The following is a 17,499-nucleotide window of genomic DNA, read 5'->3' on the forward strand; positions in this document are numbered from 1 at the left end:
GCAACGCCCCAGATGGGCAGAGCATTGCCCCCTGGTAGGCATGCCGGGTGGATCCTGATTGGGCACATGCAGGAGTCTGTCTGACTGCCTCCCCGTTTCCAACTTCAGAAAAATACCCCCCCCCCCCAAAAATTGACTATTCTGGTACGGATAGATAAAATGGCTACTCAGCCACCATCTTAAGAACAATGCAGGTCAGAAAGAGGAAGGACTTGCTTACTGAGTAATCTGGCCCAGACCTCCCTTGCAGCTAGATGCTGATAAGGGACGGTTGAATCGGATGCAGCAATGGCAGCTGCCTTTGCCCAAGGCTCTTGGCTAATCCATATAAACCCTGCCCTATCCCTCCCTTGTGGCTGACACCCTTTGCTGGTCTCAGTCTGCCTGCATCCAGGCACTTTGAAAATAGATTTTCCTTTTGGAACACACTAGCCTCATGTTTTAGGTTCTGCCCATGGTTTCCACCTTTCAGGTACCTCATATAAGCGGAATCATGCAATATTTGTCCTTTTACATCTTGCTTATTTCATTTAACATGATGTATTCAAGGTTCATTCATGTTGTAGTATGTATCATATTTCCTTGTGGGTTTTTTGGGTTTTTTAAAAATTTTTATTTATTCATTTTAGAGAGGAGAGGGAGAGAGAGAGAGAGAGAGAGAGAGAGAGAGAGAGAAAGGAGAGACAGAGAGAGAGAAGGGGGGGAGGAGCTGGAAGCATCAACTCCCATATGTGCCTTGACCAGGCAAGCCCAGGGTTTTGAACTGGCAACCTCAGCATTTCCAGGTCGACGCTTTATCCACTGCGCCACCACAGGTCCAGCTATTTCCTTGTTTTTAAGACTGAATAACATTTCATTGTATAGATGGATATATGTAAAGCCAGTAATCAGGGCCAGGGCCATCATCACAGCAGCCTGGCCCATGCAGGTTCGCATTGGATTCGGACAGTCGGTAAAGAAACCACGGAGCCAAAAACTGGTGGGCCATAGTCTTTAATCTAGCTTGCACCCGGCGGGCAAGTAAAAATACACACTGGGCTCCAAAACCCAGTCACATTCAGTGCTCACAAAGCCACTGATTTATCCGAGTTTCCTAGAATCAAAGGTTTCTAGCTCACCAGCCTTATTTCCCTCAGTTCCCCATCTTCTTCCTTATCCCAGATACAAACTCTGTACAAACTGGCATCTCACTCAGCACTCCGCCATCTTGGCTGCTTCTCCTGGCCTCCTCCACGTGGCCTCCTTTAGCTGCTGGCTCTACTCTCTCCGCTCTCTCATGCTAACCTCAGGAACCAAGCGGCAAGTTCCCGTTCTACCCCTATTTTATAGTGTAGCTTCACAACCTTTAATCCAATATACAAAATAGGGTAGTCTCTAATACAAAGTCACTTCTCTGAAGCATGATTGGATTGTACCGCCCTACAGCAAAAAGGGTGGGAAAGGCTTAATCCCAAAACCAAGCCCCAGGTTACAACGATCTCCAACACACATTAATATCACCTGGGCGATGGCCTCTTTAACAAAGTGAGCATAATACATTTTATCTGCCCAACAATATACTACTGTTTCTTTATGCATTCTTCTGTTAATGGACAGTTAGATTGTTTCTACCTTTTGGCTGTTGTGAATAATGCTGCTATGAACATTGGTGTATAAATATCTGTTTGATCCCTGCTTTCAGTTCTTTTCACCTAGAAGTGAAATTATGGGATCTTACGGTAATTCTATGTTTATTTGTGGGTTTTTTTTTTGAGAAACTGCCAAACTGTTTTTCCTAGCAGCTGCTCCATTTTACACTCCCACCAGCAATGTATCCAATTTCTCCACAACCTCTCCAATACTGATTTTCTAGTTTGTTTTTTTCTTTTTTGAGACAGAGAGAGTCAGAGAGAGGGATAGACAGGGACAGACAGACAGGAATGGAGAGATGAGAAGCATCAATCATCAGTTTTTCATTGCACGTTGCAACACCTTAATTGTTCATTGATTGCTTTCTCATATGTGCCTTGACTGCGGGCCTTCAGCAGACTGAGTAACCCCTTGCTCAAGCCAGTGACCTTGGGCTCAAGCTGGTGAGCTTTTGCTCAAACCAGATGAGCCCTCGCTCAAGCTGGCGACCTTGGGGTCTCAAACCTGGGTCTTCCACATCCCAGTCCGATGCTCTATCCACTGCGCCACCGCCTGGTCAGGCTGATTTTCTAGTTTTTTGATAGCCATCCTAATGAATGTGAAGTGGTATCTCATTGTAGTTTTTTATTTTTTATTTTATTTTTTTTTTGTGACAGACAGAGGGGGGGACAAAGAGAGGGACAGACAGGGACAGACAGACAGGAAGGGAGAGAGATGAGAAGAATCAATGCTTCATTGTGGCTCCTTAGTTGTTCATTGATTGCTTTCTCCTATGTACCTTGACCGGGGGCTATAGCAGAGCATGTGACCCCTTGATCAAGCCAGCGACCTTGGTGCTTCAAGCCAGTGACCTTGGGGTCGTGTCTTTGATCCCACACTCAAGCCAGCGACCCCGTGCTCAAGCCAGATGAGCCCACACTCAAGCTGGCTACTTCAGGGTTTCAAACCTGAGCCCTAACCTGAGCCCTCTGTGTCCCAGTCTGATGCTCTATCCACTGTGCCACAGCCTGGTCAGGCTCTCATTGTGGTTTTGATTTGCATTTTCCTAATGATTAGTGACTTTGATCATCTTTCATGAGCTTATTGACCATTTAGATATTTCCTTTGGAGAAATGTCTATTAGCAATATTTGAATTGAGTCATTTTTGTTTTTGTTGAGTTGTAGCAGTTCTATATATATTCTAATGTTAATCCCTTATCAGATATATGCTTTCAAATATTTTTTTTATTATTTATTCATTTTAGAGAGGAGAGGGAGAGAGAGAGAGAGAGAGATAGAGAGAGAGAGAGAGAGAGAGAGAGCGAGAGAGGAGAGACAGAGAGAAGGGGAGGAGGAGCTGGAAGCATCAATTCCCATATGTGCCTTGACCAGGTAAGCCCAGGGTTTCGAACCGGCGACCTTCAGCATTTCCAGGTCGACGCTTTATCCACTGCACCACCACAGGTCAGGCACTTTCAAATATTTTTTCTCATTCTGTGGGTTGTCTTTTTATTCTATTGATACTGTCCTCTTCTTTTAAAAAAAAGACTTTATTCATTTTAGATATGGGAAAGAGAGAGAGAGAAAGAGAGAGAGAGAGAGAGAGAGAGAGAGAGAAGGGGTGGAGGAACAGGAAGCATCAACTCCCATATGTGCCTTGATCTGGCAAGCCCAGGGTTTCAAACCGGCGACCTCAGCATTCCAGATCAACACTTTATCCACTGTGCCACCACAGTCAGGCTGATAGTGTCCTTTGATGCAAAAAAGTTTTTGATTCTGATGGATTCTAATTTATCTGTTTTTTTTCTATTGTTGCCTGTGATTTTGGTGTCATGTTGGCCAGAGCTGGGTTTTTGTTTTTTTTTAAATTAATTGTGTTTACATAGATTCTGGCCAGAGCTGTTTTGATTGCAAATGACAAATGCAACTACCTTAGGCAATAAAGGTATTAGTTATGTCAACCTGGATCAGACATGGCTAGATTCAGCAGTTACAGTGATGTCATGAGCACTCTCTCTTTTTGTATTCTTTCTCCTGACTTCCTTTTGGATTCCTACATTCTCATCCAAGTTCTTTCCAGAAGCACCAGGCTTCCAGGACCCTCACAACTAATAATCCTGGAGGAAAAGGGAGAGAATCTTTCATGCTGGGACAAATTCTAACTGGTTTCCCCCAAACCAGTCACTAGTAATGTTGTAAAGTGCCATATCTCACTTCCGCGGGTTTACATAGAGACACAAGTCCAGATGAATTTTGAAGGGTTTTATTAAAAGGAGGAGATTTATTATTATGCCAGCCACATATGACTAACATGGGGCATATCTGACCCAAATCGTGCAGCCTCAAGTATATCTCAGAGGCTGGTTATATACCCTTTGACCACATACAGGTTGGGGGGAGCATGACATCATGGCACAATCATTAACAAGCTTATAACATTTGTCTAGGGCAGGGGTAGTCAACCTTTTTATATCTACTGCCCACTTTTGTATCTGTTAGTAGTAAAATTTTCTAACCACCCACTGGTTCCACAGTAATGGTGATTTATAAAGTAGGGAAGTAATTTTACTTTATAAAATTTATAAAGCAGAGTTACAGCAAGTTAAAGCATATAATAATAATTACTTACCAAGTACTTTATGTCGGATTTCTGCTAAGTTTGGCAGAATAAATCTTTATAAAACAACTTACTATAGTTAAATCTATCTTTTTATTTATAGTATGGTTGCTCCGCTAACGCACACCATGAAAGCTGGAACGCCCACTAGGGGGTGGTAGGGCTGAGGTTGACTACCACTGGTCTAGCAGATCCATTAAAACATTAAAACTCTCAAGGTGATACAATCAAAGACATTCACAAATCTTTTAGTGTCTATCTCCCCTCCTTTGCCTAGAGGTATGTTACTCTCAGGATTCCAGGAAGGGACGGAGAGCCAAAATCAGTGTAGGGTGGTATATAAATTTTGTCTCTTATTGAAAGGGAAAGGAAGTTCTTCAGATAACCTTAAGCCTTTCAGAAAACTAAAGCTAAATGACCCGGTTGTCCTTGTAAGTCAGGAGACTTTCATATCCTTCTCCCTCCATTTTCCAAAGAAAGGACAGGACAGAAAGCCTGACTTTTCCTTTTAAAATGGCATTGCCAATACTAAGTTTTACAGTTCTCTGGCACCTTACCACATTCCCCACTGGTTTTATATCCTGAGTCAAATCCTTGACTCATTTTAACAAGGTACATGAGGCAATTCTTAATTTTTATAGATTTTCTTAATCAGAAATAACTGGCTTTTATAACAATTTACTTTCTTCCTTTCTCTTTCAAAAAGTATTGCTGTACCCTATATTTTTTATTACTATACAATTCCTTTTAGTCAAAACTCTTAAAAAAAACTTAACCTTTAGTGACAACCAAGCTGGCTTTTCTTTTACCCCAATTTCCCTTCTTCCTCAAGTCTAATTAAAAGGGAGTCTTTAGTGAGTTTCTTCAGGCATTAGCTGTGCATAGACCAACCAGCTTCCAGTTTGTGGTTGGAGCAGGGCATGCCGTCCTTCTCAGGGTTAACTTACAAGGGTTGGTGGGGTCAGTCTCCGCTGTCCACAAGGTGTCTCCATTGGGACTGCAGGTTTCAACTGATTATGGTGGATCCAGGTGGGCATGCCTTCTATCTTGGCAGCAGTGGGAGTGGTCAGGATCACAGTGTGTGGATCCGTCCATGTGGGAATCAGTCCTTGGGTAATGTACTTCTTTACTCAGACTGGGTCCCCAGGCTGAAAAGTATGTACTGGATCTCCTGGCAGTGCTAGAAGCGCCTCTCAGACAGTCTTTTGAACAGCCTGCTGAGTAATTTGCAGACCCTACAAGTACTTAAGGAAGGAGTGGTTTGTAAAGCCAGTCGCCACGGCCACTATCACAGCCGCCTGGCCCATGCAGGTTCGCGTTAGATTCAGACAGTCGGTAAAGAAACAACGGAGCCAAGAACTGGTGGGCCATCATCTTTAATCCTAGCTTGCACCCGGTGGGCAAGTAAAAACACACACTGGGCTCCAAAACCCACTCATTCAGTGCTCACAAAGCTCCTGACTTACCCGAGTTTCCTAGAATCAAAGGTTTCTAGCTCACCAGACTTATTCACCTCTGTTCCCCATCTCCTTCCTTCTCCCTGCACAAACTCTGCTCAAACTGGCTTTTCCTTCAGCACTCTGCCATCTTGGCTGCTTCTCCTGGCCTCCTCCATGTGGCCTTTCTCTGCTCTCCTCTCTAATGTTAATCTCAGGAACCAAGAGAGCAAGCTCCTGGTCTGCCCCACTTTATAGTGCAGAAATCAAAACCTTAATCCAATATACAAAATAGGGAAGTCTCTAATACAAAGTCACTTGTCAGAGGCATGATGGGATTGTACCACCCCACATCAAAAAGGGTGGGAAAGTTTAGTCCTAAAACCAAGCCCCAGGCTACAAGGATTCTGCCTGCCCACAGCCTGCCACCAACACACATTAATATCAACTGGGTGACGGGCTTCCATGTGGGCAGTGCCATCTTTAACAAAGTGAGCATAATATATTTTATCTGCGCAACGGGGGCCTTCAGCTCAGTAAAAACCCAGTCCCTACTCAGGTCTCTTCCTGAGAGCACCCCCAAATGTGGTACCACCAAATGTCCCCACTCAGGTCTTTCTCTGAGAGTACAACCAGATGTCCCTGGAAGTTCGGGGTTAACTCAGTCCCCACTAATGGTCTTCCTAGAGCACGAAAAAATGTGCAAACACAAATAGACGCCTCTGGAAGCCGGAGGCAGAACTGATTAACCTGGTCAACTCAGTTCCCACTAATTATCTTCCTCGAGCACAAATAAATATGCAAACACAAATGGACGTCTCTTCCAGAGTACAACCAGATGCGTCCCAGATAAGCCTAAGGCAGGACCCAAAACTCTCCACCGACGTCTCAGTCTTAGAGAGCCTACTGAATGAGTAAGATTGCATCCAATCCCCATGCAGCAGATCCAGACTGACAGACTAGTCCCAAACAGCAAAACAGAAGATTGGCCCTACCTACACACCTCCAGAGTCCCAAACAGTAAAGCAGAAGCTCTTTCTACATATCTCCAGAGTCACAAACAGCAAAGCCACAGATCTGCCTTACCTACATACTAGTCCAAAACAGAAAAGCTAGAATTCAGAGGAAAGTTAGAATTCAGTAAAGAGAAAGAGTTGCTTTACCTACACACCTCTGGAGTCACAAACAGCAAAGCAAAAGATTTGCCTTACCTACATATCTCTGGAGTCACAAACAGCAAAGCAAGAATTCAGAACAGATTTAAAGCTAGAATTCAGTAAAGCAAAAAGAGTTGCTTTACTTACCTCCTTGATTTCTATGCCACATTGTCCAAATCGTCAAATTTGGGAACCGGGGGGTGTCTACCAAAGAACTGTCTGAACCCTACAGGAAAACGAGAAGCCCTGAAAACGTCTCAGGTGGTGCCTCTCCTCGCGATTCCAGCGGGGTTGGGCAGCTCCCCAGAGAGACCAGCCGATTTGGGGTATCTCTACCTGGTGACGCGGAACACCAGATCCCGGATGAGCCCCTAAATGTTGTAAAGTACCGTACCTCACTTCCTCTGGTTTACGTAGAGACACTAAGTGCAGATGAATTTTGAAGGGTTTTATTAAAAGGAGGAGATTTATTAATGTGCCGGCAGCATATGACTAACACGGGGCATATCTGACCCAAATCGTGCAGCCTCGAGTATATTTCAGAGGCTGGTTATATACCCTTTGACCACATACAGGTTGGGGGGAGCATGACATCATGGCACAATCATTAACAAGCTTATAACATTTGTCTAGAGGATCCATTAACAACATTAAAACTTTCAAGGTAATACAATCAAAGACATTCACAAATCTTTTAGTGTCTATCTCCCCTCCTTTGCCTAGAGCAGCGGTTCTCAACCTGTGGGTTGCAACCCCGGCGGGGGTCAAATGACCAAAACACAGGGGTCACCTAAAGCCATCAAAAAATACATATTTATTATACAATACATTTTTAAATAAAATATGTATTTCCAATGGCTTTAGGCGACCCCTGTGTTTTGGTCGTTAGACCCCCGCCGGGGTCGTGACCCACAGGTTGAGTACTGCTGGCCTAGAGGCATGTTACTCTCAGGATTCCAGGAAGGGAGGGAAAGCCAAAATCAGTGTAGGGTGGTATGTAAATTTTGTGTCTTATTGAAAGGGAAAGGAAGTTCTTCAGATAACCTTAAGCCTTTCAGAAAACTAAAGCTAAATGACCCGGTTGTCCTTGTAAGTCAGGAGACTTTCATACCCTTCTCCCTCCATTTTCCAAAGAAAGGACAGGACAGAAAGCCTGACTTTTTCTTTTAAAATGGCGTTGCCAATACTAAGTTTTACAGTTCTTTGGCACCTTGTCACAATAAGGGGATGAATGCTTTCTGATTGATTGGCTTTGGGTCAGGTGCCTACTTTGAACGAACAAAATTACCATGGAATGGGGTAGGGGGTTCCCCATAGCAAAAAGTGCTTGGCAGGCAAACATTTCTCCCCAAGAGGGGGCCAGGAATCTGATGAGCAGTCAGGGTCATGAGGTTCTACTTGAAAGGACATTCCTCACCTCAGACTTGCCATAGGGGGCACTGAAAGAAGTAGAGGCAATCCTTTTAGTTGGTCTCTGGAGGAGGCAGTATTTATGGAACCTTGAAACTGGTGGGAGGGTGAGCCCTGGTCAAGCTGGGTCCCAGGTGGTTAGGCAGAGCAGTGGAGGGGCTGGATTTCCCTGCCACAGGAGAGCCACCCTCCCCCAGCCCTAGTGTATTGTAGGTGCTCAGAACATAGACTCTGGAACTGGTCTAAGTTCATAGCCCCAGTAGCCGTTCATTCTATCTGTGCCCCCTCTCTATGCCTTGGTGTATGGCCAGTACTCGCGGCCATCGTCGTCGTGGCCATGCACATGCAGGTTCCTGTTAGAGTCGGGCAGACAGCAAATAAACAGTGGAGCCAAAAAATGGTGGGCCATTCTTTTATTAAAGTCTCGCACTGGCCGACGAGCAACACACAGGGAAACGCTTCCCTCTTCATTCATTCAGAGTTCACAAAACCCTGACACATTATCTGGTTCCGCAACCAGGAGAATCTTCTCTGGTTCCTCCTAGAATCAAAGGCCCCACCAGTCTCAGTGGAGCTCACAAAAGCCCCTCACCTCTGTTTCCCCATCTGCATATCTTCTCCCTTCTCTCTGCACAAACTCTGCAAAAACATGGCTTCCTCCCTTCTCTTTTTAATACTTTCTGGCTCCAGAACCTCTCTTCCAGCAAACATTAGCAAGACAATAGCCCTTCCCAAGCAGGAAAGTAATTTGCAGTTTCACAGATCACATACCTGGTGCTGCCCAGCACCATTTTTTTATTTTATTTTATTTTTTTATTTTTATTTTTTTAAAGATTTTATTTATCCATTTTTATTAGAGAGAGAGATTGGAAAGAGACAGAGAGAACAGGGGGAGGAAGCATCAACTCCCATATGTGCCTTGACCAGGCAAGCCCAGGGTTTTGAACCGGCAACCTCAGCATTCCAGGTTGAGGCTTTATCCACTGCGCCACCACAGGTCAGGCCCAGCACCATTTTTTAACAGTAAACGTGAGCAAACTCAAAAAACACAAATTTTACAAACTCGTTTACCCAACGCTTGGTCTAAAGTAAAAATAACACCAGTCCTATTGCACAGAGATTAAATGTGATATACCACTGGCACCAGTCAGGTTCAAAATGTATCATTACTATTCTTAGTTTGGGGCTCCTTTCCAGCCACATTTACTGGTGCACTGGCAGCTCCAGCTGCAGTCACCATCCTTCAAGGTGCCTCATCCAGCCTCAGCCCTTGCAGTCCCCTCTGCCTAAAGTGACTTTGCCTCCATGTGCACTTGGCGGTTTCATTGTTGCCTCCTCCACTGAGCCTTCCGTGCCTGCAGAACCACCCCTTTTGGCCTGGGCCCCCTCAGGACCCTGCAGCACTGCCGTCTGCCTTGGATTATGGACCTTCAGGTACATGATCCCTGTTGACACTGAGCTCCTGAGGGCAGGGCCTGGGTTTCCTCTGTCACTGGGTTCACAGCAGGAGTCCACCAGCTGCAGCTGAGGGGAGAGGGCAGTCTAGGGGCAGAAACAGCACTGACCAGGGAGCAGAGAACACAGCTGGTCCCAGGAACTGAAAGTAGCTCAGGGCCCTGCAGGTCATGTGTGAGGGGCAGAGGGGGCGCTGAGAACAGAGAGGTCAGCAGGGCCGAGGCTTGCCTTAATCCTCAGGCCCTGGGAAGCCATAAAATGTTTGGGCAGTGGAGTGATGAGGTCAAATTTTTGCTGAGCACTAATTCCTCTGGCTGCAGAAAGGAAACAGACTGACCCAGGAGATGGAAGACGGAGAGCATGAGGTGGCTGCAGTCTAGGTTGAGGCATGGACAGCAGGATGAGAGAAGGGGACAGTAGGACAAATGTAAGGATGGGGAACAAACAGGGCTTAGTGATTTGAAATGGGGCCTCAGTGTTGTCAATGTAAGAAATATCCAAATCTGCCAGAATTTTTATGATTTTATTTGAGCCAAACTGATGACAGCTGTCAAGAAGTAAGATGTCAATGGATTGAGAAAATGCTTCAGAAAATGCCTGTTTTACCATTTATTTATTTTTTATTTTTTATTTTTTTTTCCATTTTTCTGAAGCTGGAAACAGGGAGAGACAGTCAGACAGACTCCCGCATGCGCCCGACCGGGATCCACCCGGCACGCCCACCAGGGGCGACGCTCTGCCCACCAGGGGGCGATGCTCTGCCCATCCTGGGCGTCGCCATATTGCGACCAGAGCCACTCTAGCGCCTGAGGCAGAGGCCACAGAGCCATCCCCAGCGCCCGGGCCATCTTTGCTCCAATGGAGCCTCGGCTGCGGGAGGGGAAGAGAGAGACAGAGAGGAAAGCACGGCAGAGGGGTGGAGAAGCAAATGGGCGCTTCTCCTATGTGCCCTGGCCGGGAATCGAACCCGGGTCCTCCGCACGCTAGGCCGACGCTCTACCGCTGAGCCAACCGGCCAGGGCCTTACCATTTATTTTATACATCAGAATCAAAGAGCAAGATGTAGGGGGGTCACATGAAATCCATTGGTGGCAGATGAGGGAGGCGGGAGAAAGCAAAGCAGGGAAATCTCTGGGATTGGATAAAAAAGTAAAACAAATAGACATATATACCTTTTTTAAATTTTGGGGTATAGGATAGTTAACAGTTAACAATTAATATGATAACAATAACAATGAGGGGATTTGTGGTCTCCACTCGGGTGCAGTGGTTGTGCCCTGAGGGGTCTGGAAAAAAAAGAAAAGAAAGAAAATTACCCTGACATTCCAAAGATATGCTATCCTAAGTGCAAAAAGACAATAGATGCAGTTAAGGTAAAGACTGACCTTTGACAGGGAAGATACCAGCCTAGGACGTGACTACCTGCCTTGACCTGCTTTTAGTTAGAAAGTTTTCATTTCAAACCATCCTCTGTGGTTACTTCTGGTCTCTGAGTTTGTAAGGCCGCCATGCAGGCCTCCCCTGGGCTCATCAGGTTTAGTATGTGGCCCTTTCTTTGTCCACACTTTTCCCACCAGGAGAATGGCAATGAGCAGGCCTTGCCCCACTAGCCTATCCGGGGAGATTGGAAGATGGCAGGCATCTGGCACTGACCATATTAAACAGTAGCATATCTCCCGGGTAGTTCCATAGGCTCCACCTGCCCATCCCACCCCCAGGTCCAGGCCATGCATAGGCCAGACACTGACGGGTCTTTGTCAAGTCTGCAAGCCCCAAGGCAAGAGCCAGGCCTCCCCACCAACCCCACCCTGGCTGAGCTGTGTTGATAGGACATCTGACTCCCTTGGAGAGGGTTAGGTTCTGGCTACTCCACCAGAGATGGGACCAGTCCAAGCCCACAGCTGCCTGGAGCAGATGGCACATGGTTCCTTCTTATTTGTCCTTCTCAGCCATGCCTTGCAGTGACACAGACTGATTTGGAAGGGGAGTACACCCTGAAAACAGAGCTGAGCACAGGGCACAGCCAGAGACAGATGCTGGTGCTGTAGGAGCTCCACCCCTCACCAGCTGCGTATCCTCAGGAATCATGAATCCAGCTGCCCAGTGGCAGGGCCAGGCCTAAGGCCCATGATTTCTGTCTTCTGCACCTGATACTCATAGGCCAGATGGCTGTGTTTATATCCTAGGAGCCCAATGCCTCTCTTCCCTGAGTTTTGGTTTCTCCTGCTGCAAACTGGTGTGGAAATGGACAGGAGAGAACTCCGGAAACTCTAAGGGCTCCCCTTGCAGTTGGAGATGGGAGGGCCTACCTGGGCCTGGCAGTTGGAGCAAGCTATCCTTTCGGACTCTTCTAGTCCCCATCTACCAAAGCCACACCTGTGCTTCCCCAGGAGAGGAGTCAGACTGGAGAAACAGGCTTGGGCATGGGGGCCAGGGTGGGAGGTCCCCATGGGGACACAGAAGGGACATAGGCCATGCTCTCATTTATTCTGGATCCTGGATTCCCGTTTGTGACCTGAGGACTGGAGGAGGGCATCTCTGAGAAGCCACACCTTCCCCCAATCCGTCTTTCTAGCACTGGCTGTCAGGGTTGTGGAGGAGTGGGTAGAAGAGGGATGGGAGGCTGCTATGAACCTGGCATTCAGTGCCCCTGATTTGGCTCTACCTCCAGCCCCTACTGGAAGAGCCAGGGCACCACCTCAGACCTTCTTGTCTCTGACCTGGAATAGAACCACATCTAATCTGTCCTCCATGCAGCAGCACACAGGACCCCTAAATCTCAAATTTGATCAAATCTCTGCCCTGCTTAACAAACCATCGAAGGCTCTTTGGCTGGCACCCACATGCAGATGCCAAATTTGTAGCCTGGCATTTGTGGCCTGTCAGGACCTGGATCTGATGACCTCTCAGCCTCAGCTTCTACAAACACAACCACTTGCAGATGGCCCATGCCTTCACCTCTCCAGCAGTTCTCCGTGCCAGGATTACCCTCTACTTCCTTGACCACATCCAACAAAGAATTACCTCCTCCAGGAAGCCTTCCTTGGTACTCCAGGCAGGGATAGAAGCCTCCTGTCTCTTTCCAAGGACCCCTTCATTTATCTTTTCACTTGCTGGGGCTTCTCAGAAATAGGGACCAGAGCCCAGAGAAGTCCCTGCACACTGTAAGGCTCCCTGCAATTGCATGTCAAATGAATGAATGAATAAGTGAGTGAGTAAATAAGCAAAGGCTGCAAATAAGGCCATTTCTCATGGATTTAGCTGGTTTGTGATAAAATTATGAGTGAATAGAAGCCTCACTGAGTGACTGCCTGTTCTCACCAGATACTGAACCAGGTGTTCTAGTTCCATTACTTCATTTGAGTCCCAACAGTACTATGAGGTGGGTGTTATTATCTCTACTTTTCCCTTTTAGTGAGAGAAAGAGAGACAGACAGACTGGAAGGGATAGAGATAAGCATCAACTCATGTTATTCATAGATTGCTTTCTCATATGTGCCTTGACTGGGAGGCTCCAGCAGAGCCAGTGACCCCTTGCTCAAGCCAGCAACTTTGGGCTAAGCCAGCGACTTTGAGCTCAAGCCAGCAACCTTTGGGCTCAAGCCAGCGGGAGTGTGTGGGACTGCACAGGAGAATTAGAATTACTGATGGGGCTTGAAGAACTCTGAATTTTCAGGGAGCTCTGAGGAGAGACCCCATCCAGAGTGTAGTCTCATATTTTGTATGACCAGGGTGATGCCAGGGGGTAGCTTAGGGAGCTTTGTACCCCACCCCACCCCCGCCTTCACCTGCTCCATGATTGATAGCCTCTCTTATTCTAAGATGCAGACAACATTTTCTCAAACTGATGTCATGACCTATGCAAAGGTATCAGTCCCCTCCTCTGCCCCGGCCAGATCCCCATTCCCCCCTAAACAGACATTCTGGAGGTGCTGCTGCCCACCCTGAGCCCCACCCTACCTTCCTGTCCGAGTCCAGGCCCTTTCCTGGACGCCACAGATGCAGTTCCCCTCCTCTAGCCCTGCATCAGCCTGGTGGGGCTGGGGGGGGGGGGTCAGGGAGAAGTTCCCTGGAAGTGGCCTGTTTTTCTCCCAAATCATGTTATGTCAAGGTCACTTCTGAGATTTCCTGGTGATGGAGCTCAGATGGTCACTCACTCCCATGGTCTCATCTCGCCAACTTCACCAAGAAAGACAGGGTGTCCACTATGTTTCTCTAAGCTGGGTCCGAAGACTCCCTGCTCTGCCCTGGGACCAACTGTAGAGCTGGGAGAAATGGAGGCAGAGCAGCGAGGACTCTTCCAGAAGCTTGATTATGAAGGGAGGAAGACGCAGGGCTGGGAAGCATGGGGGTCAAGGAGGAGGTTAAACTGGATGGAGAGCTCTGTGGGCTGAGGGGGAGGAGCTGGCAGCACAGGAGGAGGGGCCTTGGACCCAGGAGGGCTGCAGAACAGGGAGAGAAGGGGCAGATGCAGGCAGGCTTATTTTAGTGACCAGAATGTGAAGAGGCCCCTCTGCAAGGGCTCTCTTTGCTTTGAAAGGAGTTGAGGGCTACTGGGGTTGAGGGTGTAGCACTGACAAGAAAGATGAGGCAAAGGTTTGAAAGAGAGGGGAGGGAGACCAGTCCAACACAGGCAAAAGGTTGAGGACCCAGCCACGTAGGGTAGTGACCTCGTCCATGGAGCCTTGGGGTCCTCAGCTGAGTCACATCCTCCAGCCACGCTCAGCTTCGCAGCGCAGGACACAGCATCTGATGGTGCCAGAAGTAAAGGATACGAACAGATTGGCTGTGTTCCTAGGAATCCTGGGTCCAGACTGGCAAGGGAAGGGGTCCAGACTGGCAAGATACCTGGGTCCAGACTGGCAAGGGAAGGGGTCCAGACTGGCAAGGGAAGGGGTCCAGACTGGCAAGATACCAGGGAGATGCTGGCCCAGGTGCTGAACGACTCTAAATCAGAGGCCCCGGTGCAGAGGGAGTGATGGTGTGCAGGCTCGGGGAGAATATGCTGGAGCAGCACCAGTATGGGGTGGGGGGCATGATGATCGAGCAGGTGAGAGTGTCAGGGCAGGAGGGAGAGGCAGGCAGCCCAGGCCCACCAGGTCATATCCTGTTTGCCTCTCTTAGGTGGGACTGTTCACAGCCTGAATCATGCACACAGCCAGATAGAGGCAACCCACTGTGGCTCTATGGTCTCTGTCAGTTCCCAATCCCCAAGAAACACATGCTGGAAATACAAACTGCAGCTTGTAATACAAGCATAGCCTTAAGCGAAGTCCACTTTGCCCCCAATCAGATCTCTGCTCCCAAGTCCTTTCCATCAGACATTCCCCTAGAAATTCATTCATTCATTCAACAATTTTTATTTTAAGTGAGAGGAAGGGAGATAGTGAGACAGATTCCCACTTGTGCCCTGAGCAGGATCCACCCAGCAACCCCTGCCTGGGGCTGATGCTCGAATCAACCAAGCTATTTTTAGCACCTGAGGCTGACACTCAGACCAATGAGCTATCCTCAGTGCCCGGGGATGACGCTCAAACCAATTGAGCCACTGGATGCAAGAGGGGAAGAGGGAGAGAAGAAGGAGAAGAGAAGTAGATGGTTACTTCTCTTGTGTGCCCTGACTGGGAATCAAATCCAGGACGTCCATACATTGGGCCAATGCCCTATCCACTGAGCCAGCCAGACAGGGCTATTTAACAAATATTAAGTACCTACTAGTGCTAGGCACTGTCTTTGGCACTGGAGACTCAGTAGTGAATAAAACATGAAACCCCTGTCCTGGTGGAGTTTATGTTCTGGTGGGGGGAGACAGACAATAAGCAGACAAATAAAATAGTACCTTAAAAGATGGTAAATGTGGCCCTGGCCAGTTGGTTCAGCAGTAGAGTGTCGGCCCAGCATATGGAAGTCTCAGGTTCAATTCCCGGCCAGGGCACACAGGAGAAGCACCCATCTGCTTCTCCACCCTTCCTCCCTCTTTATCTCTCTCTTCCCCTCCCGCAGCCAAGGCTCCACTGAAGCAAAGTTGGCCCGGGCACAGAGGATGGCTCCATGGCCTCCACCTCAGGCACTAGAATGGCTCCAGCCACAACAGAGCAATGCCCCAGATGGGCAGAGCGTTGCCCCCTATTGGGCATGCTGGACTGATCCTGGTCAGGTGCATGCAGGAGTCTGTCTCTCTGCCTCCCTGCTTCTCACTTCAGAAAAATAAATAAATAAATAAATAAAGATGGTAAATGCAACCTGACCTGTGGTGCCTCAGTGGATAAAGCATCAACCTAGAATGCTGAGGTCGCCGGTTCAAAACCCTGGGCTTACTTGGTCAAGGCATATATGGGAGTTGATGTTTTCTGCTTCTCCCCTCCTCTCTTTCTCTCTCTCTCTCTCCCCCTAAAATGAATAAATAAAACCTTAAGAAAAATGTTTTTTTTTAAAAAAAGATGGTAAATGCTAAGGAGAAAACTACAGCAGAAGAGAGGAGTAGGAAGCATGCATGTGCACAGTGGGAGGGTGCATTTTAGCTCGAGTGGTGGGGGGGCCTCATCAGAAGGCCTCATGAGTGCCCCTGAAGGAGGTGAGGTCTGTCCCGTGTTCTCTGTGTTCTTCAAGCACTCTCCACATATAGCAGCACGCCCTTCTTCAGCAGGAACTGCCTGTGTCACCGCTGACCTCCCACATTACACTTTGAGCCAGGCATTGCCCTGACTTTGATCTCTTCCTCCCCAGCCACCACTCAGATGCCTACAAAGTGCCGCTCCTCCCTCACTAGATTGGCTACAAATGGGGCCCCAGTCCCACATGACTGATGTTTGAGGGTGAGGATTTGGGATCCGGTGGAAGGTGGTCCAGCTGATTGGAAGACCACTGACTGGTGGCCTTGGTAAGGTACTAAGCTTATGGGGGCCTCAGTTTCTTCCTCCCAAAATGGTAAGAGACCGCCATTCTTCTTGCCCCCGACCACGTACACACAGACACACAGACCCAGTCAGGAAAGGGCGGAGGCAAAGGGTTTTGTCCTCACATTTGGAAATGGTCATGGCCCCTTGGCTTTATGCCTGGTTTGTGGGCTCCACCACTAGGTTCCCTGGGCCTGGACATAAACACTAGGATTGCCTAGTGACAATGAAGACCAACTGATGAATGGTCTCAGACAGTCTCTATAGGGTGCCCTGGGACTTGGGAGCAGCCAGGCTCTGTGACCAGAGACAGACTAGGCAAGGGAAAATAAGCGGTGCCTAGGGGCAGATCTCAGGGCTTGGTATGAATGACAAAGCACATCTCCTGTTGAGCTTTCTCAAGGTAGAATGCAGTGGCCTGGAAATAAAGGAGTGAACTCCCTGTCATAGGAAGTATGCAAGCAGAGGCTAGATAAGTCCTGTCAAAAGAGACTTCTAGAAGCCTCCTTCTCGAAAAGATGGGAAAAGCTCCAGGTCAGATGCCCTGAGGGCTCAGAGCCCAGAGCCCTGTCATTGACCCCTGGGCCAATTGAGTATTGTATTTCTGCTAGGTGGGCTTGTGTGCTAGGGATGGTCAGAGCAGGGCCAAGGCAAGGGCTCTCTCTCATGGGAGCTGAGGGGTTCTCTAAGTCTTCCTCCACACCCAAACCTTACTGTAAGAGCCGTGGACAAAGCTGCTTACATTTGGGGCCCCAGTGTCTGCTGTGAAACACTCAAGCAGTGTTGGTGTTCTGCCTGCTGGTGGGTCAGGGGCTGGGGTACCCAGGAAGGCTCAGAGGTGCTACTCTGTTAACTGTATTTCCCCTTAACACAGTGGTTCTCAACCTTTCTAATGCCGTGACCCCGCAATACAGTTCCT

The 17,499-nt window shown here is 48.0% G+C and overlaps 1 protein-coding gene across 8 annotated transcripts in view; it reads left to right on the forward strand.

Annotated features, from left to right (window-relative positions):
- Window positions 1-17,499, forward strand: part of P2RY6 (pyrimidinergic receptor P2Y6) — a 57,080-nt gene that overhangs the window by 16,241 nt on the left and 23,340 nt on the right. For 4 of the 8 annotated variants that reach the window (XM_066368269.1, XM_066368212.1, XM_066368222.1 and 1 more), the window contains one exon: window positions 16,411-16,499. The exons of the other annotated variants lie outside the window; for them this stretch is intronic. Coding sequence is in view for 3 of the 4 variants with exons in the window: in XM_066368212.1 (XP_066224309.1) it covers window positions 16,490-16,499 (10 nt within the window). In the remaining variant the exon portion in view is untranslated. The remainder of the gene's footprint in view (window positions 1-16,410; window positions 16,500-17,499) is intronic. 8 annotated transcript variants of the gene reach the window in all.

The sequence above is a fragment of the Saccopteryx leptura genome, chromosome 1, assembly GCF_036850995.1.
Source record: "Saccopteryx leptura isolate mSacLep1 chromosome 1, mSacLep1_pri_phased_curated, whole genome shotgun sequence".
NCBI classification, from domain to species: Eukaryota; Metazoa; Chordata; class Mammalia; order Chiroptera; family Emballonuridae; genus Saccopteryx; species Saccopteryx leptura.